This window comes from Dothidotthia symphoricarpi (assembly GCF_010015815.1).
Source record: "Dothidotthia symphoricarpi CBS 119687 unplaced genomic scaffold P153scaffold_12, whole genome shotgun sequence".
NCBI classification, from domain to species: domain Eukaryota; kingdom Fungi; phylum Ascomycota; class Dothideomycetes; order Pleosporales; family Dothidotthiaceae; genus Dothidotthia; species Dothidotthia symphoricarpi.
The window spans coordinates 801,916-822,913 of NW_022985019.1; the positions used below are offsets into that span (position 1 = coordinate 801,916).

Consider the following 20,998-nt stretch of genomic DNA (forward strand, 5'->3'; position numbering starts at 1 on the left):
AGTGAGTGCCTCTGAAAATATCGTCGCGCTGTCAAAAAATGTTCCACTCGCGTCGGCGCTCGACAGTGACATGCACCGACATCCTTATCGACGCATCCTTATCCATAGGTTCTTATCGAGAGCTACATGACATCAGCGCGACTGCTGCATTGTCTTCGCAGTCCAGCCTCGATGTCAGTTCCAAAATCACAGTCGCCGAAGAGGTCGTGGGAGGAAATTGCAAGAGAAGCTCAGGATCACCGAGACTCGACAATTGCCCTGCTGTCGCCTCGAGTACCCAAAATACCGGCGAACCCACCCAAGAATGTCACGAGCATTCCAGAGCAGGCCTTGAACAAGCAGATTGTCACAATCACGAGCCTGCTCCCTGGAGAACTCCTCTCTTCACTGGCAAGTGGCCAGCTTACTGCCGTCCAAGTCACTAACGCGTATTTGCAACGCGCAGCTGTAGCTCAACAACTCTCTAACTGCATCACTGAGCTTCTCCCTAACTTGGCCTTGGAAAGAGCAAAGGAACTTGACACCTACTTCCAGGAGCACAAACGTCCGATAGGCCCTCTCCATGGCTTGCCGATCAGCATCAAAGAACACATTGGGTTCCAAGGCCTGCGGTGCACGACTGGCTATGTCTCGCATTGGGATACTATTGTGAAAGAAGATGCGCACATTCTGCAGGTGCTCCGTGATGCAGGTGCTGTATTCCATTGCAGGACGACAGTGCCGCAGACCATGATGCATCTGGAGACAGACTCCAATCTCTACGGCGTGACTACCAACCCGTACAACAGCAACCTTACATCAGGGGGAAGCTCGGGCGGCGAGGGAGCTGTCATTGCGCTTCGCGGTTCGTGTTTGGGGATCGGCTCGGATGTTGGTGGATCTATTCGAAGCCCAGCTGCCAATTGCAATATATACGGCTTCAAACCAACGGCCTTCCGACTTCCCACCGACGGCTGGGGCTATATGATGGCCGGTGCAGATACTGTAGAGACTGTTCTGGGGCCGCTCTCGACGTCACTAGACGGACTAAAGATCTTCATGAAGACCATTGTTGATTCAGAGCCGTGGCTGACGGAGCCAGCACTGATCCCCATGCCGTGGCGAACATATACACTACCTCAAGACCGGCCCTTGAAGATAGGAGTCCTATGGCACGACGGTGTTGTACGACCGCATCCGCCGATCACTCGTGCCCTGAAGTCAATTTCGGATCGCCTGAAAAAGCAAGGTATGCAGGTAATCGACTTCCCGTCCCACCTGCATGACGAAGCGTGGACCATCTTGTCTTCGCTCTACTACCCAGATGGTGGCGAGGCAGATACGGAGGACATCGAGTCTTCCGGCGAACCATGGCGTCCGCTGTCCGAATGGATCATCAAAGAGAATCCGTGCGTCAAGAAACTCTCGGTTGGTGAGCTAGCATACTGGTACGAAGAACGTGAAGCCTATCGTAAAGAGTATGCCCTGCATTGGAACAAGTATGGCATCGATGCACTCCTTTGCCCTGTTGGTCCTGGTGTAGCACCCAAACACAATACTGCCAAGTATTGGAGCTATACAAGCCAGTGGAATCTACTCGACTACCCGGGTGTAGTCTTCCCAGTGTCTCAGGTTGATAAAGCTACAGATGTGTGGGACGATGATGGGAGCGTTTGGAATGGCCAGGATGAGGATAATAGGAAGTTGTGGGATCCCGAAGAATTCCACGGTGCGCCTGTTGGGTTGCAGCTCGTTGGCAGGCGATTTGAGGACGAGAAGGTTTTAGGCATTCTGGAACACATCAAAAAGGAAATCTGCTTGCCGTAGACTAACCGCTATACGGGAAACTCTCAATTAGGCGCATCTATGGCCGATTGGATGCTTGGTTATTTATTTTTCGTGTTACCAATGTTGCTTGGGTATTCGTGGTTCATGCCATGTTCTCAGCTCATCAATGGCGAAATAGAATACCACCACATACGCATTCAACCCTCTCCAGTGTCCAGATGTAGGTCTTACATCAAATAGATATCTGGAAGTATGTTTGAGCGTCAAAAAGAAGTGCGTGAGTATGGCTGTGTCAGAACAATCTTTGAAAAGAAGCTCTTACGAAGCCACTCTCTAACGAACTCACCGAACTCGCGAACGACGTCGCAAGTTGTAAGAGCTGGTTTGACATGCACACAACGCACTTTTCTACTTCCCAAATCAGGAGATCAACAAGGTTATACTCACGTTCAGCATTGAAGAATATATGTGAGTGAGAATAGGGATCAATTAAATTTCCAGAATGTCGTACGATTACGTTTCGTCAACGCCTGCAATGCAACGCTGCCAACAAATATAGCGAGGCGTATGTATATTACCAACGAGAATCAAAACCTGTGCACACGTTAGTATCTTGCTGGTCAACACATCGCGAGGAGAGGAAGAGCCCTACCTTATCTCATAATTACCCGCTCTCGTCATGTATCGTACCCACTTCACACTGCTATAATTCCCTTTCTCAAATACTTTCAGATACCGCACAAGCAGCCCCGAACTTGTGAACATGAGCAGGGAAAAGCTCAGATTGAGTGGTGGTCTTGACCATGCTTTTTGGTTAGTCATGCTGGTCAAGCTCGCCTCTGCGCTCAACACAAACTCGCTCTGGCCTGTGAAGCGCGGGATCTTCCAGACGATGTTGTTGTGCTCTGGCTCGTACTTCGCCTTGCCTTGTGATGTCCGTTCGGTGATGCGGGCAGTGTTGAGAGGCGTGGGTATTCGCACGACGACGTTCGTGGCGAAGAGCTTCGAGCCGTAGTTGGCACGGATGGCGATACTGTATTCGACTTTCGTCTTACCTACTTCGTTTACAATGGCGTGGACTTTGAAGGGGAGATTGACGTTCTCGGTTGCCCGGTATCGCATGAGTTCGAACTCGCCGTCTGGCGGGACAAAGGAGATTATCCTGTCTGTATCGAATTTGCCCAACTTCACGCACTGATGAAATTGGCAGTCCTCGAGCGTGACGCTTCCAGCTGCTGCTCTTGTAGCCTTTGCGCCAGCTTTATTTCCTGAGGGTTGTTGTAAGTGGTCCTCGCCCAGCGTTAACCGATCGTTGAGCCCGAATTTGCACTCCGGCGTCCCTGAAAGATATGCGCGCATTACGATCTGCCCGTTTACATCCGCTCGTAACACTGTCCCTGTCGCTGACATGAGCAAGTTCACATCCTCGATCACGTCGACAAAAGCCTCGTTCTTGCGGTATTTGATGTCTGCTCGTCGCCATGAGAGGGCGCCTGTTGCCTGCATTGTGATCTTCGATGAGTCCTCCTAGATAGTTGTCAGCTAATATTCTTGCGCCACTGCCAGGGGCTACACATACCATGGCTCTCTCTGATTTGACTCCCTCCGTTGTAATGTACATCTTCAGCGTGTCCGTCTCGGTGTTCTGGGGATATCCAAAGTCCAGAATCTCATCTAAGAGTTCGTACACCAGCACAAAGTTGTTCTTCACGGCCTCCTCATCAAACTTCCCAAAGTACGCCTTGCCCAAGCCTACCAACCGGTATAGGAACTCAAACACCAGCGCCGCATTCGCATTGCTCTTGGTCACCGCCACCAGGTATATATTCTCGTGCTTCACATGGCTGAAGGTCGTCGAGCCAAGAGTGAGAATCGGCGAGCGTACTTGGGCGTTGGAGATGACTTGGATGCGGAACACGTCGGCGAGGCGCGGGCGGCAGTCGTTGCGGAAGGCGCGAAATATGAGGTTCTCGCCTTTCTGGTTGAAGATGAGGATCCCGGAGAGCATGACGGAGGTGGGAGATGTAGAGGGACGCGTGGATGGATTGAAAGTGCTCCTCGTCGCATTGAGCCTCGCCCGAGTACGATGCGGGAAGGCGCAGGGGCCGCTTGGCAAGACAAGGGTCCCATGTAGGAAGGAGCGACCATCCCTGACCTCACTTCACCTCTCTACTTCAGATATCGAATTGCTTGACCAAGTGTACTGTACCTTTACACCGTCTAATTAATTCAAGCATTCTGTTTTGTACCAATTTGAGCAACATAAGTATTGAGTTTGCAATTGGGCAACCGGCTCCTGGAATCTGCGCTGATGGTTATATTTTCTGACAAGATCCACCACACCATTCATCATCTCGTCGAACTGTATGTCTTTCTCAACTATGATTCACGACATTGCAAAGACGAACGGATAATATAATTACTTCCCGAGCAAGACGCAGCTCTGCAAGCGCGCAAAATCGTGATGCTGCGCGAGAGACCGTCAGATCATGACCGAAAATTATTCGACCAGAGATACCACAACGACCACCCTGCAAACGACAATGCATTGAAAAAAATTGACTAGAGATTATCATATGTCGGCCTTGGATAGGGGGAAGAGCAGCCTTCGTCCTCTAGTATAGGTATATATCTTGCTCATCGACATCCCATTCCGTCCAATCTTTGCTCTGACTTGAGCCCAGTTGAATGAAGCCCACATCTCTTACATATACCTCTCTTCCCATGGTGCATGACGCGCCTACAAGCAAGTAGTGATCTTTCTCATACGTGCTTCGCAGGATGCAAGATGTCGTACAACCGAAGATGATGGCACACGTATTCCCTTCACGAGCCACAGGTGTGGCTAGCCCCATATATCCGCGTTTTGTGACGAAAGCTCTGCGGTTGTGTGCACGTTGTTCCACCACGCTCAAGTAGAGACTTGGATCTCTGGCTTCATCATCGAGCGCGGAAGACGGCAGCTCAGCCTTGCCAATTTTGCTACTCTTGTCGTACACATCAAACAGGAACGCCGCTTTGCTTTAACTCCAACCCGACCGTTCTCCATAAGATTGGTTCATGCAGAACACGTCTATGAGAACTTCGAGTTGATACGACGCGGAATATGGTGGTATCGCCCCCAGCGCGTCTATGGTCTTCCAAATTTCGCAAATCAGATCTAGTGATAAGTTGGAACGGTATAGAATATCTAAAACGTACTGTACAGAATCTAAAACCGCGCCACAGACATCTAGGATAACATTGTCCACCACCTCAGGTACACACGTAGAATTTGTACGTGATGTTAAACCTGGCCAACCTGGACTTTTCGGTGATGCTGCACTAGTATTCTGAATATCCCAGCGCGGTATCCAGGACGGTACGTCGGAGTGAATTGATTGTTCGCCATAGACCGCGTAATCCAAGAGGTCAATATCGTTCATTGTGCAAATGTAACTTGCGGCGAAACACTGGTAAATGACTAGAAATGGGTCGTTGCAATTCGGATATATATATCGATGTGTCGCTCAGAACCTGGAAGCGATTCTACAAACGCATAAATTCTATCCTATGAATCTGAGAGCCCAAGCAATCTTGCATTATTGTAGGAATAATGTCACATCTATAGACTTGTTGAGTGGCTGTCACCCATTGATAGTATTCGTCTGAATTCGCAGGAATCGGTTTGCGGACGGGCCAGTGGACATGAACACTTTTTCTAATGAATCTCTTGACTCGCTTCATACTGAGAGGGGAGGGTGATTGAATTGAACAGGATATTTTGTGCTAATGTATCCCATCGTCCGATGGTACTGCTCGGTCAGTTTGAAAGACCGACATATAGCAGGCATGCGACTTAACTCACAACGAAAGAACAACAAGACCAACAACACTGAAAGTATCCCGATGGTTGTAGTGCAACAGTGAAAGTTTGGGAGATGAGTACAAGCAAAGATGTTTAGATTAGCAACTGATACTGAGAAAGTATTGAATTTCCAAAAAGGCAGCTTATGTTTCGGTCATTCGACTAGGCACTATCGGATGATGAAATTAAGAAACGGACACCAAGTAAGCGGTTAGTCTTCTTTGGCTCTAATCAATCACCAATCCAACTTATTACGACGCACCTTGAGAAATGCTCGTTGGCTAGCTTGTCTTTCACGGTGTGCTAAAGGATGTTCGACAGGATCCGATGACGACGACAGTATATGGTGATCTTGTTCATGTGATTGTTTTTATTGTGACTATGAAAAGTATACACTTTTCGTGTTCCTAGCATTCCATGTCATTGTTGTGATATCTCGTTCTCATCCATCGACCTTTGGCTCATCGCTCTTCGGTCCTTTCCTTCATCATCCACTCTAGTTAGAGAACTTGTCCGGGACATCCTTGCCCGTGGCCTTCTCAAACATTCCTCGTGCACCGTCCGTCTGTAGTAGTGTTAGCTTATATGTCACGTGCGCCGCGTCATATCATGTCATGTAGGAGTGGGTAGGTGAAGACCCATGCCTCAGGATCCGTCTTGAAGAAGCGGAGAGATAACTTACAATCTTCTCGTTCACGGCACGGTTCTGCTCTGTGTTCTGACCCTGTGCGCCTCCGAACTTCTTCTCGGCACCGTCGAGGGCCTTGTCGGCGTAATCCTCCTTCTGGCCCGACTGGTTCTGCGATTGGTTGCTGTCCATTTTGGAAGTTGTGAGGTGGTGTGTGGTAGTGTGTGTAGTTGGAGTTTATCTTTTGCGGATGTAGGTCGGTAGTAAGTAAGTGAATTGTCTCATGTATTTATACAAGTAAGGCTGGTAATGTGATGTAGTATAGTGGATATATGTATCGTCATCGTGACAGCCCCGCCTTCCTCAGGAACAACCTTATCCTACCATTATCCTGCCTTATCTAAAAACCTGGCATAGCCTCTAGCTCGGAGAAAGAACCCGGGAATAGCGTGATGGTAGTATACCTCAAAACGACCTACGTAATAGCGCTATGTGGAACGTATAGGTGCTGTAACAAATTCAAGGATAAAGGATAATACCTACAGTATCATGATATACTTGATTTCTACAGCGATTAAGCATGTTGGGGTGGTGTAACTAAAGCATCTAACTTTCTCGCTAAACCCGGATCCTTGCTTCAAACTCGGGCATATTAACGTGTTTTATCAGACCGTGCACGCTATCGGACCGTGCACGCAGAACACAATTTTTAAGCTACATTTTTAAGGCTACAGCACCTTACACAAATAAGATTATTACAAGATTTTTTAAAGTAGTAGTTAATAGAGTACTGTAATTAATTTATACTACTTAAATTAGGCTAGGAGCTTAATCTTCTAGCTCTATTAGGACTAAGGCAGAAGAGGCTGCTTATTATTAACTAATACAACTACCCTATTATTAACTACTAAATTAATAGCTAGGGCTACTATAGCTTTAAGGCTTCTGCTCTTACCCTTTTAGGATAATTTAATGTTATTTTAGAGTTATTTCTTAGCTTAGCAAGCAAGCTTATCCTCTTCTTATTAAGCCTATTTTTTAGCTTATTCTTAAGCCTTTATCTCCTAAGCTATAACTTAATTATAACGTTATTCTTTAAGTAGGTTAGCTTTAAGCTACTTCTGCTTATCTTAAAGCTTAATTACCTTGCTTTTTTAGTATTATAGCTCCTCCTATTTAAGTTATTTTTATTCCTGTTAATCCTAAGTAGTAGCTACCTTTAAAGGAGACTAAAAAACAGCTCTACTATTATACTAAGCTAGTAGCTTAAGTAGTAAGGCTTTACTACGCTGCTAATATTTCTTCTTATTAATTAAAGCTTCTTTAAGCTAACTATTCTTATACTCTAGTAGAGTTTTCTGTACTAAGATTATATAGATTATTTAGCTAAGCTTCTAAGTTTTATATAAGCTTCTATTAATTATTACTTACCTTAAGAGCTGCTTAATCTTCCTTTAGTCTAAAGTACTTAAAACTAAGCTTATAGATAAGCTTAATAATAGCTAGCTGCCTCCTAAATTAAATCTCTAGAGTATAACATTAGAATTAGGTAGATAGACTCTAGTTACTTTAAAAGCTTTTAGAATAGTAGCTTACTTAAATAAAGTATTCTAGGCTAAGTTAAATAGCCTATAGAAGTCTTATTTAGTAATAGATAAGAGCCCTTAGTACATATCTATAAATTTTAAGAGCTTAGCTAAGTAAGCTATTAAAAAAGGCTTAAACATAACTATATTAAGTAGCTAGAGAGTATAGGTTAAGTAAAGCAGTAGAACAGTAAGAAGAATCTTATTCTTATTACAGTATTTAATAAACTCTATAGTAACATAGCTACTGTAGCTATTAATAATAAGTAATTAGTGTAAGCGTTATACTTTCTTATAAGTCTCCTAATTAAACACTTATTTAAGCTAGGCTAGGCCTATTACGTTGCTTGTCTAGCCTGTTAGTAATAATGTAAAGAAGGCCTAATAAATAGAAGGCTTAAAATCTTAAAGCTAGGTATCCTAAAGATTACTAGAAGCAGCTTAATAGATAAGTAATAGAGTAAGAGCTAATCTATTAGTATATATATAAGCTAGCACTGTAATCTACTCTCTATTACTATCCTAGAGTACTGCCTAGCTCTGCTTATGCTTATATTAATCTCTACTAAAGATCCTCTTTATTCTTAAGAGTACCCTAATAAGAAAGCCCTTCTTATCTATATTATACATATACTGTAGCTTAATGCTGTAGTTCTTAATTTTCTAGTATAGCTACTTAAAATAGAGCTTATATTTAAAGGCTAAATTAGCTTTATAGTATTTTATATTAATACTAGTAGTCTATTAAGAGATTAGATAAATATTGTTCTTTTTAATCTACTAATTAGCCTAGTATTTCCTAATAAGTTTTCTAGCTATTTCTAATACAAAGTTTTAAATTATCTCCCTTATAGGTAGTAGTCCTCTTTTATAAAGCTTATAAATGTACTTTAAAAGCTTACGCTCTTATATAGGGTTAAGATTTTACTTATTAACTATACCTTCTTTATAGGTACCTGTTACCCTACAGTGCCTCTAGGACAACGTAGTTTAATTAACACCGTATTTCTTTATAGTAGAGGTATAATTAAGTAGTTCTCCTAGCTTTAAGCTATTTAGAGCTTTAATTGCAGTATTAATATTACCCATATTAATAGAGTTATGTAGTGTTAAAAAATCAAGCAGAATAGTGTTCTGCGTACACGGTCCGATAGCGTGCACGGTCTGATAAAACACGTTAATCTAAACAATGCAATTAGAGACTTCCGTATTACTAACTTACCTCAATATAGAGCACTTTATTGCATAGTTGCGGATGTATCCTTTTACGAAGAGTAGTAGTAATTAGACTAACATTAGGAGTAAGTAAGCGCGTAGCATTCTTTTGGCCCTCGTCTTGCCAACACTAATTAATCGAAACGCATCTTGAAGAATGTAAAAACTAAGCTATAACGTTCTTGTTAAGCTTTGTAGCTGGGATGACGTGCAAGTTATGTAAGCAGACTGTCCGGACTTTCTACGACATGTCACGTGCAACGGACTATCCTCGAGTCTGGCCGCTCTCGTCGTTGCGTTGAGGATGCGTAGGACAGTGCCGTACACATCACTACATCCGCAATCATGGACTGAGCCAGCCAGGCGCTGGCGGAAGTCTTCTCTGCAGGCGATTATGCGCCATACCGTGCAGTTTCAGAGAAGAGCAGTGTTCCATCGTCGTAAACACGGAGGAGCGTCAATATTGCTGGAAACCCAAAGCCAGCAATACCTTAGCCCAGACGAAGAGAAAGCTATGGTCAAGTTTTTGTTACTGATGTCTCATTTCGGGCACCCTGTACAAATTAAATACATACCTTCGCTAGTTAGACGTTGTAAGGGTCCATGAACAAGCGACTTCACCGAGCGCCTGGCAGCACTATGCGCGACCTTAGATACGTTTATCCCTTTTGTGAGAGTGGAAATATCTCACCGACTTATGGGCGGCTGCGTATAGCTGCACAGGGGTGCAAAGTGGCTGCCTGAAGCCACGCGCGTTACTGTGGGCCGGGCAGCATGTCATCGAACGACTACAGATAGACCCCCAACCATGTTGCTTGGACTTACTGTCAATTCCCTCTTCTATTTTCATTGTTCAAATTGCCGGCCGTCCTATTTTCGCGTGCTCTAATACCAATTAATCCACCCGTTTACTGTAGTGTATACCGTATCGCACCATGGCCGACTTCGAAACAACAATCCAGCAAGCTGTTGATGCAGAAGAGATACCAGGCTGCGTCTTGCTCGCTACAAACCGCGATGGTAGTCTACATGACCTGTATCCATTAGTACTTGCTCACACATTCAGGCTCCTTCGAGTACGCCAAAACATTCGGCAACACGTCCATGAAGTCCGAAAACGCTAAACCGCTCCAGCTGGACATAGTGATGTGGGTAGCATCCTGCACTAAGCTGATGACCTCCATCTGCGCACTGCAGCTTGTCGAGTGCGGTAAGCTGACCCTTGACGATCCTGTCTATACCCACATCCCCGAGCTCAAAGATTTCAAGATCCTTGAATCTTTCGATGATGAGGGAAAGCCTATCGAAATAGAGCACACTAAATCTATTACCTTACGTACGCTCTTGACGCACACCAGCGGATTAACCTACAGTGTCTTGCACCCCAAGCTCCTAGCCTGGCTCGCCTACCATGGACGACAGCCAGGTGCAGGCGCAAAGCTGTTACAGCGATACGACGCACCGCTCACCTTTGAACCAGGAGAAAGCTGGATGTACGGCCCTGGCATTGACTACGCTGGCCTACTCATAGAGCGCGTGACGGGACTCTCACTTGAGGCGTACATGCGGCAGAACCTCTGGGAACCACTTGGAATCACGGACATGACATTCCGCCTTAGTTCTTATCCAGACATGAAAGCCAGAATGGCGGATATGAGTTTCCGAGACGAAGGGTCGGCCACTGTTAGGTACACGGCGGCGAGGCAGGGGTACCTGGACGTGGATGGAGGGGAGATGCAGTCTTGTATGGGTGGTGATGGAGTCTTCACGAGCGCAGAGGAGTACATTAAGGTTTTGAAAGCTCTTCTGACAACTGATGAGGATGAGAAGCTGTTGAAGAAGGATACGCTTGAGGAGTTCTTCAAGCCGCAGTTGGGTGAGGCTGCTTCGGCAGCGATGAATGCGATGTTGCAGGTTGACATGGTAAGTTTCGTGGAGTGATTCTGAGAACCATACTAATTGTGGGCGGTTCAGGTGAACAACGCTATGGGTGGGACACAGAAAGACCAGAAGAAGGACTGGGGCTTTGGGGGCCTTCTCCTTCTGCACGACCAAATTGATGGCAAAGCAGCTGGTAGTATGATTTGGGGCGGTCTGCCGAATCTGACATGGGTAAGCTCCACCACGTACAAAACAGTATGCTTTGGTACTGACATAGTTAGTGGGTCGACCGTAAGACGGGACTCTGTGGCTTGTACGCGGGACAAATGATGCCTACCGGAGACACGAAGTGTTCAGCGTTGGACCGTCAATTTGAGGCGGGTATGTACAAGAATTATAATCAGAGCGGTCTTGCAGGTCTGCGCTCCTAATGGTATGGTATCTGTTTGCTCAGAGTTAAGGCGTGTGCGCGATATTATAGAAGTGCCGCATTCCATCTTGTCGCGACACCACAACCGAGCAGGATGTATCGCCTCTGCAAATCTGGCGGACTGTGCTTTGCTAGACACAAGAATTCGCAGTCACTGATGGTAATTTATTATACTGGCGACAATCCTATGACTTGATTACCTGTTCACGGTGCCCTTATATTAAGAGCGAGATGAATTAAGCTCAATGGCCCCTTCGCGCTACCCTTCAACCAAGCTAGAACAAGCCTAGCCCTTCCAATTCCATCAGAAATCTCCATAAAAACCGCTCCATTCACCGCCTACATCCACCCCAACAACAGCAACAACCCCCAACCCATTCTCCACAATGGCTTCCCTACCATCCTCAAAGATCCACCTCCTCACCCCCCCAGAACCAGGGAAAAAAGCCGCAGCAAAAACATACATAATCTACTTCATCACAGGCAACCCCGGCCTGATAGAATACTACCGCAACTTCCTCGTCCACCTCTACGGCCTGCTCACACGCGACACCGCCTCAGACCGGGATGTGGAATTCCAAGTCTACGGGCGCTCCCTCTCGGGCTTTGAAATGCGATCATCCGATATCAAGACCCTGAAATGGCGGAAAAACCCCCCTTACGGACTGCAAGACCAAATCCGACACGCTGAGGAAGACGTCACGGACCTGGTCGAAGAAGCAAAAGACCAGGGCGCCAGAGATGTACGTGTGATTCTAATGGGCCACTCGGTCGGCGCCTACATCTCACTCGAGATCCTGCGGCGGCTGCGCGCCCACGGGCTCGCGGGCGAAGACTTCGAGACCCGGATCGCAGGCGCCATTGGACTCTTCCCCACCGTTGTAGACATCGCGAGGAGCGAGAGCGGAATCAAGGTATCGCCGTACCTGAAGAACTCCAATTTCGCTGCCTTCGCCTCGGCGTTCGTCGGATTCATCACGCTCCTTCTCCCTGTTTCTTTCCTAGCCACGCTCATCAAGAGTTTCATGGGCTTCCCCGAGGACGCGGCGCACACAACGGCTTCGTTTGTAAAATCACCACACGGCATCCAGCAGGCGCTCCACATGGCGCGCGACGAGATGTTCCAGATCGACACGGATATCTGGGATGATGATGTGTGGGGTGCGGCTGTGGCGTCGAAGTCAGGACATCCGCACCCGCGGCCCATTCTGCGGTTCTTGTTTGGGCAGAAGGACCATTGGGTTGCGGACGGGACGCGGGATCAGCTGATCAAGGCGCGTGGGCGAGGCATGGTGGAGCAGGCGGGAGAGGAATGGAAGCCGGTTATGGAGATTGATGAGCGTGAGAATTGGCCGCATAATTTTTGCATAGATCATAGTGTGCCTGTTGCGGAGAAGATGGCTTGGTATGTGAGGGATATCGTGGAGCAGGATGTGCAGAGCAAGTAGGGGTTTGACTGGGATTACTAGCTATGAACTAGGAATAATAATCATACGCGTTCAGCGTATGGCATGTTGCATGCTAAAGCGAAGCCAATCTGCTCTCACTGACCTACTTCAAATGATGATGATGAGGGTAGCCAACTCGAACCTTCCGAGCGTGCCAACACCACCTCAGCGGTTTGTTTGTTTGAAACATCAGAATGCATGGCAGGTAACGCCCTGCCAAAGCTTGTGTCCTCCACACTTCACAGAACTGAGACGATTAGTATCACGAGCGACATGCCGTAGAAGACGCTCCAGATGAACTCTATCGTGTCCTGCGTAGTCACGGCTATGCGAGCAACTCGACGGATAGAGGGGACGCATTGAAGACGGCTTGGGCGCGACTAGCATCGTCTGTCTCCCTCGAGGTCTTCCTATTCGTTTCCCCGTGCTGTGCCTCGCGCATCATCGTCCTCTTTCGTTTGGTGGCCTGTGACCCCACCACGTCAGCCAAGGCCATTGTAATCCTGCTTGGCCTTCATGAAAAGCTGGCCCAGCACATCTTGCTGCGCTGGCCGAGAATTGGGCGTCGGGGTGTATGCTGACTGTGGCGGGTACATGTGCGGCATAGGTTGGGTGTTGTGAGTGTGCACGCTGAAACCAGCATCCTGCTGGCGTTGCTGGCCAAAGAGCTCGCGCAAGGAAAGCTGGCGTCCCATGGGGGCAGAAGAGGCATCCTCTACCTGTATGCTGGCCTGATGGACGCCGTTCTTCCCCTCTCTTTCCTTCGCTTCCGAGCTCTCTTGTGCCCTCGCCGCGATTTCCATCATCTTGTTCGCCGTCTCGATGCGGCAGTTTGCGGTCGAGGCAGGCGGTGGGTCGGCGAAGATCCAGATGCCGTAGACCTGGTCACCCTGCATGATGACATAGGGGTCGGTGATCTCCATAACCTCAGGGCTGGTGAGGTCGATGTAGAAGTTGTCGAGTCCGCGGCGGTTGAGGATGATGACGCAGAAACACATGGCGCCAACGGGCGACGGCGTCAGTTGGCACACAAACAGGGTGCCCTCGATGCCGACCTTCTCCCATTGCTGCGTCTCGAGGTTGAACGTGTACAGGGCGGCATAGGGCGTGACGTGCTCGATGGAGACGAGGTCCGAGTACTGGCGACGCAGGACCGAGAAGTTGAGCTCTTCGTTTGAGCGCGGGGGTGGTGGGGGCAGGTCGACGGCGGGCGGCGCAGCGTCGGTCTCGTAGTCGGAGGGCAGCGGAGGCGGCTGGGGGTAGCTGACACGTGCTTTGGCTCTTTGGGGCGCCATGTCGAGCGTGCGGTGGTATGGCGGGATGGGTGGTGGTGATAGGGTGGTGTCGGGTTGTCAATGTCCGAGGAGCTCCTGCCTGGCATCCCCTTCGCAGACAGCAGTCGCAGCCACGGTGTCGTCATCCCGTCGTTTCCTCGACTGTGGCTCATGATATTGCTAGGACAAGCACCCCTCCACCCACCAGAAGCATGATTTGCCTTTCCACTGCCTCGACTTCCTCGACTCCCCACCGCCAAGCCTCCTTCTTCCCTCCGTAGCCCGGCATGTCTTCCAGAGCGTCCTCGCTGCTCTCGCCCACACACATCGACTCCCAGATCCCAGGCGCCTTTCCCGGCGCGCGGTCTATCAGCGGCGCTTCCATCACGACGCAGCAGGCAACGCTATCCCAGATTCTATACGACCGGAGGGAAGAGTACACCCGACCCCGCGATGTGCGCATCAAGATTGGCACCTGGAACGTCGCAGGGCTCAAGGGCACCGAGCAGGATGTTGGCGGCTGGTTTGTGAAGGGGAAAGGCGTCGAGGAGGCTCTCGCAGGACTTGGAGTATCCGAGCCAGATGGCAAGGACCAGAACAATCGCGAAAGCGTGGCGGCGCAAGAAGCACGCCACACAAAGCGTGAATCCACTCTCCCACGCCATGACGTCGAGCTGGTCCCGGCAGGAGAGGAGATAGGCCTTTATGTGTTGGGTCTGCAGGAGATTGTCGACATTACTTCCGCCGCAGAAGCCCTGCGACCCTACACGGACCCGTCTGTCGCAAACAAGTGGAAAGCAGCAATCGAAACAGAACTGCCAGAGGGGTATCAATTAGTATCGGAACAGCAGTTGATCGGGCTGTGGCTAGTCATCTACGCCTCTCCGGCGGTGCTTCCCCAAATCAAGAATGTCAGCACAACTAGTGTTGGGACTGGCCTTATGGGCTACATGGGGAACAAAGGCGCAGTCACGACGCGGATAGTTCTTGGCGAAACGACAAGACTCGTCTTCGTCAACTCTCATCTTGGTGCAGGGGCAGACAAGGCAGCCGTAGAACGCAGAAATTGGGACGTTGCCCAGATTGCCTCTCGAACGCGCTTTGATCCCATCACAGACTCTCTAGGCTCATCGCAGAGTCAAGGAGAGGGATTGGGGGACGAAGAGCTTGCCTTTTGGTTTGGTGACCTGAATTATCGTCTCTCTGGTATGCCGGGTGACGATGTACGCCGACTGCTCACGGTACACACCAAAGATTTCGATCATGAAGACGAGAGCCGACCCTCAACTTCGGGCGACTCAGGCTATGGCTCCAAGATGTCTTCAGAAGCCTCCGAGGACTCCATGCCTTTGCCACCAGAGTTGGACCCCGCCTCTGTACAGACTACAATCTCGTCTCTTCTTCCCCACGACGAGCTTCGCCAGCAAATGAAGGCCGGCAAGGCCTTTCACGATGGCTGGGAAGAAGGGCCAATACGCTTTCTCCCATCATACAAGTACGATATTGGCAAGGTGGGAGTTTTCGATTCCAGCGAGAAGCGCCGATGCCCCAGTTGGTGCGATCGCATCCTCTACCGCACTCGAGCAGCAAAGCTACGATACGATGCCAAACTCAAAGATCAGGAAAACGTGCGCATGCGAGACGAGGAGATGAAGGCCAAGGGAATGGACATGCCAGGTGACGATGACGTCCTGTGGGATTACGATCCTGCGAAAGATGGCGACAACGAAGATTACGATGAAATACATGATCCGGAACCTGAGCCCATCACAACCAAGGATGGCTTCTCTGATGAGGTATTGCTTGAATACTATACGACGCACCTGCGCGTGCTCAGTTCCGACCATAAGCCTTTGGATGCTGTCTTTTCGTTAAAATACGACGCTGTGGTTCCTAAGCTCAAAGCTGGCATACACGCCGAAGTGGCTCGCGAGTTGGATCGACAAGAAAACGAAGGCCGCCCGTCAATAGCAGTCGTTGTAGATCGAAGAACTGCAACTGCTTCGTTGGACGACGACGACGACAAAACAGACAGTTCCTTTGACGGCGTCGATTTCGGCAATGTAAAGTTCGCAAAATCCAAGCGGCGCACCGTTACCATTGCAAACACTGGTAGAGTACCAGCAACCTTTGGATTCGCCGATCGACCTGTTGCAGGCGATGAAGCGTCAGGAGCATTCCCCCCCTGGCTGAGTGTTACGTTCGACAGGGAGCCGGACAAACGTACAAGCGCTGGACCTGACGATATCCAAGAGCGCTACACTCTCCAGCCAGCCGATGTTGTCAATGCCGAACTCAAGCTCAAGATCGATTTGAAAGAGTCGGTTCGCAACTTCAATGACGATAGCTCTTCCCTCGAGGAAATACTAGTCCTGCGCGTCGAAGGTGGTCGCGATCACTTCCTACCAATCCGTGGACGGTGGCTCAAATCTGCGTTGGCCCGCACTGTCGACAAGCTGATCAAGATCCCGGAAGGTGGAATCAGAAAGCTGCAACATCAAATGCCTGATCGCGCAGACGGCAGTGGGGTAATGTGGAGCGTACCCCGCGAGATATTCCGGCTGACGGAATCCATAGAAGATTTGACCGAACGCACACTGGCTGAGTGGGACATGACAAAGGCTGAGGGGGAGAGAGCGCCATGGCAAGACAACGCAGGTTGGCCTTTTGTCAAATCACACATGCAATCCACCAACATCACGGCAGCACACGAAGATGAGATTGCGGAGGTGTACGATGCAGTTGATTGCGACACGCCTTTTGCCAACGCCTTCCAGCCCGAGACTCGAGCAAAAGAGAGAGTCGAGATTCTCGCTGAAGTTCTCATGACATTCCTATCCAGTCTGACAGACGGCGTCATAACAAAGAGTCTCTGGGAGAAACTCGAGGAGATGATCACAACCCGCGAAAAAGCGAAGCAACAAGTCCTCCCCGACGACGAGAAGATGGCGATCCTGGAGATTATGGCCAGTGCACCGAACCACAACGCTACCTTTTTACTTCTGTTGTCGATGATGCAGAACTTGACGAAACAGGTTGTGGATGCGAGCAAACCAAAGCCTGACACGCCCCGCGCGAGCACGGAACTTCCTGGTAGTCCAGAGGTCTCGGTCAGACGCAGGACGCTGAGCAAGGTGCCGGAGGTGGCTATCCGGCAGCTGATCAATCGAAACTATGCTACGGTATTCGCCCAGGCGATGTTCAGGTGCAAGGACGATGCGAGGATGAAGGAGAAAGACAAGGCGACGAGGAAGGAGAGGATGATCAGGGTTGTGGAGGTGTTCTTGAACAATGACGAGTAGGGAGGTTGATGGCAGTGAAAGATTTGGAAGTACACACGAAGGGATATGGTCTCTATGGATGAAAACAGCAGGTAGTCCTGGTTCAGCGATACCCATGATAGACATACATTTTCCTGTTATCTTATTTCAGCTCCTCCTTAGCCAGGTAGATGAACGTGCAGTCATCACCGACAAGTGACCGAGAATCTCCAATCATTTCACTACTCGGGAAGGGACTAAGTAGGTTGCGGAACTGGTGCCAAGTTTCCCAGAGCCCGTGAGATGTGCCCTGATCTCTCCCAGGTACAATTGATCTGCGCCGTCGACATCCCTGCACCTTTTACCCCACCGCGGGGCATCTCCCAAAATTTCCCGTTCCCAAACTATCCCACGCAAATCCCCAAAACCTCACCCGTTTTGCGCACCAAACCCCACCATGGCAGAAAAACTCCGCATCCTGCTCGTCGGCAACGGCGGCCGTGAACACGCTCTGTCGTGGAAACTCCTCCAATCCCCGCTCGTCGCGCACATCTACGTCTGCCCGGGCAACGGCGGCACCGCGACGCTGAACCCCGAAAAAGTGACAAACATCACGCACATCCCGGACACGGATTTCGCAGGTCTCGTCGCCTTCGCCAAGGAGAAGAATGTCAATCTGCTCGTGCCGGGGCCCGAAGCGCCGCTCGTCGCCGGCATCGTGGACTACTTCCATAAGCACGGCGGTTCGGGCATCAAAGCATTTGGGCCGAGCGAGAAAGCCGCAACTATGGAAGGCAGCAAGACCTTCTCTAAGGACTTTATGAAACGGCATGATATCCCCACGGCGGCGTATGAGAACTTCAGCGACTACGCCGCCGCGAAGAAATACCTGGACACCGTGTCGCACAACGTGGTGATCAAGGCGTCGGGCCTCGCGGCAGGGAAGGGCGTCATCATCCCCCAGACGAAAGAGGAGGCACATACTGCACTTAGGGAAATCATGCTCGATCGTGAATTCGGCACAGCAGGCGACGAGGTCGTGATTGAGGAATTCCTCACCGGCGATGAGTTGTCCATACTTTCTTTCTCAGACGGAAACACGATTAAAAGCCTCCCGCCAGCGCAGGACCATAAACGTATCTTCGACGGCGACCAGGGGCCTAATACGGGCGGTATGGGCACCTACGCGCCGACGCGCATCGCGCCCGCTGCGCTACTCGCCGAGGTGGACAGAGATATCCTGCAGCCGACCATCGACGGCATGAGGGCGGAGGGCTACCCGTTCGTGGGCGTGCTGTTCACGGGGCTGATGATGACGGATAAGGGCGCCAAAGTCCTGGAATATAATGTGCGCTTCGGCGACCCGGAGACGCAGTCCCTCCTCGCGCTCATGTCCAGCGACCTCGCTGAGGTTATGCTCGCGTGTGCGGAGGAGAATCTCGCGTCTGTGGATGTTGGTGTGTCGGGGGGGTCGGCGGCGACGGTTGTTGTGGCTGCGGGGGGGTATCCGGGGAGTTATGCTAAGGGCACAATGATGAGACTTGATGCTGTGCCGGAGGGTGGGTCTTCTTCCTCTTCTTCTTCTTCTTCTTCTCCTCCAGACCTTCTTCGAAAAGAAATAACATGCTAACGACTACACCGATAGATGTCGTGCTCTTCCACGCCGGAACAAGTATAAGCGACGGCACGCTTCGAACGGCGGGCGGTCGCGTCATCGCGTCCACAGCTATGGCGCCCACGCTCGAAGAAGCTGTTGCCAAGGCGTATAAGGGCGTCGAGTGTATTCACTTCGAGGGCATGCAGTTCCGGAAGGATATTGCGGGGCGGGCGCTGAAGAAGTAGACGGTTTGGTATGGGAGGGATGAGGGCGTACGGGCGTTTAAGGTAGATAAAAGGATATTATTGGTATTGTTTAGGTTGGGTTAGGGAGATGGTAGGGTGTAGGTGGATATATATGCCTCGCATCGTTTCGCCTCGTTTAGATCTGTCTCGTTTCGTCTCGTCTCGTCTCTTCGAACCGGTAGATGTGGAGATAGTAAGTATCCGCCGATGAAGTGCGATGATATATGCCTTCGAGATATCGGCATGACTCCCATCTACACTCCCCACGCACGACAGCAAGCCACGACTCATCTTGCAGGCAGAACCTCCCCCTTAGATTCATGAGCCGCCGTCCTCAGCCAGCGCCTTACGTTTCTCTTTTTTGTGTTTCTTCCTGCTCTTCTGCGGCGACGCGTGTTCGGCCTCGCTTTTCCTTTTCTTGCACTCCCCCGCACCATCTGCCTTGTCTTGATCCACGACCTCTGGCAACTCCACCGGTTTCGTATCTTCCGCCCCATCGCCACCCTTCTCCTTCTCCTTCTCCCTCCCCTCCTCCCTCGCCCTCTCCTCCCTCGCTATCCTCCGCCCCTCCATCAACTTCGCCTTCTGCTTCGCCGCATCCCTCAACACGGGATTATTCTTCTTAATCGCATCCGTCGCGGCCGCCACACAGCCCTGAACTTTATTCTGCCCCATCCCACTCCCCAGCCACTCATCCGCATACCCCCACCCGGTCAGATACACACCCATGGAGTACACCTGCAGATTATCCGCATCATACGTCATCTGCCTTTCCTGGCGAAACTCCAGCTTGACATCGTTGACGAAGATGAGTTTCTGCAGGTCGTCGCGCGCGCGCGGGTTCTCTATGATTTTCTCCCTGAAGGCGAGGAGTTGCGGGGCCCAGAGGGTGTCGAGCCAGGTTTCTGCTGTGCGGAAGCCGTGGGTGGGATCTGAGAGGACGAGGGCAGCGACGTAGGCTTCGAAGATATCGGCGACTATTTTTTTCCAGGATTTGGACTCTTTGTCCCAGTGTGCGTGTCGCTTTAGGCGGTCGGGGAAACCGTATGCTTCGGAGAATTTGCCCAGCGCCGAGTTCTCGACCAGGCGTTCGCGCCAGGAGCAGAGTTGTGGGACGTCGACTTGTGGGAAGCGGTTGTAGAGGGCGCGCGAGGCGATTAGTTCGATGTAGGCGTCGCCGAGGAACTCGAGGCGCTCGTAGTCGAGGGAGAGGTCGATGGGGGCGCCGAACTGGCCGGACGGGTCGTGGAAGGTGCGGTGGGTGAAGACGGCTTCGTGGAGGTGCGGCTCTGAGATGAGCGGCAGCGCGGGCAGCTCTTTTGCTTCGGTGACTTTGCGGTAGATGTAGTCCGGGATAGTGACGTTGGGCACGTGGTCGGGGCGCTTGACGTCGAGCTCGCGCTTCGCCTGGGCGGATGGGTTGCTGTGGGTGCGCTGGGACACGAGGCGGCGCAGCTCGGTTGCGTGGTGTAGGATGCTCTTGTCGCCGTCGGGCTTGGTTTCGGCGGCTACGAATCTATCCAGCAGCGCGACGAGGCCTGTCTGCATGTCTGTCGCCGAGAGGGCAGGCTGGTGTGGCGGGGGTCTGCCGTAGCCGTTGTTGCGACTCCGGTCATCTTGGTGCGACGAGTTGCTGGGCAGAGAGTTGTACGACGGCCGCGGCTTCTTGCTGAATTGCTGATTGCGGTCGCCGTAGTGATTGAAGGCGCCGCCGCGCTTGTGAGTCGACATGTTGGCCGCGATATGAATATGTGGAGTGTATGTAGAACGTCGCGCGCGCAGGAAGAAAGTTGGTGCTTCCAATGTTAGTGGCGCCAAGG

General features: G+C 50.5%; 10 protein-coding genes across 10 annotated transcripts; 6 read left to right on the plus strand and 4 right to left on the minus strand.

Moving 5' to 3' along the window:
- Window positions 1-171: 171 nt before the first annotated feature.
- Window positions 172-1,818, plus strand: P153DRAFT_342377 (amidase; the record flags this gene model as incomplete). Its single annotated transcript, XM_033665961.1, has 1 exon — window positions 172-1,818. One exon carries the CDS (start codon window positions 172-174, stop codon window positions 1,804-1,806), a length of 1,635 nt encoding a protein of 544 aa, XP_033522936.1. The 3' UTR covers window positions 1,807-1,818.
- A 419-nt stretch (window positions 1,819-2,237) lies between these two features.
- On the minus strand, window positions 2,238-3,817 carry P153DRAFT_318494 (clathrin adaptor, mu subunit). Its single transcript, XM_033665060.1, has 3 exons — window positions 3,347-3,817; window positions 2,420-3,294; window positions 2,238-2,361 (listed from the first exon to the last, which is right to left on the minus strand). The coding sequence occupies exons 1-3, from the start codon at window positions 3,773-3,775 to the stop codon at window positions 2,355-2,357; spliced, it is 1,311 nt and encodes a 436-aa protein (XP_033522937.1). The 5' UTR covers window positions 3,776-3,817; the 3' UTR covers window positions 2,238-2,354.
- A 2,293-nt stretch (window positions 3,818-6,110) lies between these two features.
- P153DRAFT_292793 (uncharacterized protein) lies at window positions 6,111-6,446 on the minus strand (the record flags this gene model as incomplete). The annotated part of the gene is made up of 2 exons (XM_033663855.1): window positions 6,111-6,179; window positions 6,297-6,446. Coding segments are annotated over 2 exons (219 nt in total), but the record flags the coding sequence as incomplete, so codon positions are not given.
- Window positions 6,447-9,262: 2,816 nt separating this feature from the next.
- P153DRAFT_39899 (uncharacterized protein) lies at window positions 9,263-9,771 on the plus strand. The gene has a single exon (XM_033671689.1). It carries the CDS (start codon window positions 9,348-9,350, stop codon window positions 9,648-9,650), a length of 303 nt encoding a protein of 100 aa, XP_033522939.1. The 5' UTR covers window positions 9,263-9,347; the 3' UTR covers window positions 9,651-9,771.
- Window positions 9,772-9,933: 162 nt separating this feature from the next.
- Window positions 9,934-11,557, plus strand: P153DRAFT_367670 (beta-lactamase/transpeptidase-like protein). Its single transcript, XM_033668331.1, has 4 exons — window positions 9,934-10,063; window positions 10,110-10,966; window positions 11,018-11,155; window positions 11,206-11,557. Exons 1-4 carry the CDS (start codon window positions 9,979-9,981, stop codon window positions 11,353-11,355), a joined length of 1,230 nt encoding a protein of 409 aa, XP_033522940.1. The 5' UTR covers window positions 9,934-9,978; the 3' UTR covers window positions 11,356-11,557.
- Window positions 11,558-11,702: 145 nt separating this feature from the next.
- On the plus strand, window positions 11,703-12,873 carry P153DRAFT_367671 (uncharacterized protein). The gene has a single exon (XM_033668332.1). The coding sequence runs from the start codon at window positions 11,741-11,743 to the stop codon at window positions 12,800-12,802; it is 1,062 nt and encodes a 353-aa protein (XP_033522941.1). The 5' UTR covers window positions 11,703-11,740; the 3' UTR covers window positions 12,803-12,873.
- Window positions 12,874-13,284: 411 nt separating this feature from the next.
- P153DRAFT_293034 (PH domain-like protein) lies at window positions 13,285-14,097 on the minus strand (the record flags this gene model as incomplete). The annotated part of the gene is made up of 1 exon (XM_033663870.1): window positions 13,285-14,097. One exon carries the CDS (start codon window positions 14,095-14,097, stop codon window positions 13,285-13,287), a length of 813 nt encoding a protein of 270 aa, XP_033522942.1.
- A 266-nt stretch (window positions 14,098-14,363) lies between these two features.
- Window positions 14,364-17,378, plus strand: P153DRAFT_386670 (DNase I-like protein; the record flags this gene model as incomplete). The annotated part of the gene is made up of 1 exon (XM_033670557.1): window positions 14,364-17,378. One exon carries the CDS (start codon window positions 14,364-14,366, stop codon window positions 17,376-17,378), a length of 3,015 nt encoding a protein of 1,004 aa, XP_033522943.1.
- A 313-nt stretch (window positions 17,379-17,691) lies between these two features.
- Window positions 17,692-19,437, plus strand: P153DRAFT_367674 (phosphoribosylamine-glycine ligase). Its single transcript, XM_033668333.1, has 2 exons — window positions 17,692-18,895; window positions 18,982-19,437. The coding sequence occupies exons 1-2, from the start codon at window positions 17,794-17,796 to the stop codon at window positions 19,176-19,178; spliced, it is 1,299 nt and encodes a 432-aa protein (XP_033522944.1). The 5' UTR covers window positions 17,692-17,793; the 3' UTR covers window positions 19,179-19,437.
- Window positions 19,438-19,793: 356 nt separating this feature from the next.
- Window positions 19,794-20,909, minus strand: P153DRAFT_318513 (double-strand-specific ribonuclease Pac1; the record flags this gene model as incomplete). Its single annotated transcript, XM_033665061.1, has 2 exons — window positions 19,794-20,763; window positions 20,830-20,909. Coding segments are annotated over 2 exons (1,050 nt in total), but the record flags the coding sequence as incomplete, so codon positions are not given.
- Between the last annotated feature and the right edge of the window lie 89 nt (window positions 20,910-20,998).

Excerpts from the sequence above, each read along its gene's own strand:
- P153DRAFT_318494 (XM_033665060.1), bottom strand. The coding sequence starts at position 3,775 with ATGCTCTCCGGGATCCTCATCTTCAACCAGAAAGGCGAGAACCTCATA. Across the intron at positions 3,295-3,346 it reads TCAAATCAGAGAGAGCCATG|GAGGACTCATCGAAGATCAC; the intron begins GTATGTGTAGCC and ends ACAACTATCTAG.
- P153DRAFT_39899 (XM_033671689.1), top strand. The coding sequence starts at position 9,348 with ATGCGTAGGACAGTGCCGTACACATCACTACATCCGCAATCATGGACT.
- P153DRAFT_367670 (XM_033668331.1), top strand. The coding sequence starts at position 9,979 with ATGGCCGACTTCGAAACAACAATCCAGCAAGCTGTTGATGCAGAAGAG. Across the intron at positions 10,064-10,109 it reads GCTCGCTACAAACCGCGATG|GCTCCTTCGAGTACGCCAAA; the intron begins GTAGTCTACATG and ends TCACACATTCAG. Across the intron at positions 11,156-11,205 it reads GTCTGCCGAATCTGACATGG|TGGGTCGACCGTAAGACGGG; the intron begins GTAAGCTCCACC and ends TGACATAGTTAG.
- P153DRAFT_367671 (XM_033668332.1), top strand. The coding sequence starts at position 11,741 with ATGGCTTCCCTACCATCCTCAAAGATCCACCTCCTCACCCCCCCAGAA.
- P153DRAFT_367674 (XM_033668333.1), top strand. The coding sequence starts at position 17,794 with ATGGCAGAAAAACTCCGCATCCTGCTCGTCGGCAACGGCGGCCGTGAA. Across the intron at positions 18,896-18,981 it reads ACTTGATGCTGTGCCGGAGG|ATGTCGTGCTCTTCCACGCC; the intron begins GTGGGTCTTCTT and ends CTACACCGATAG.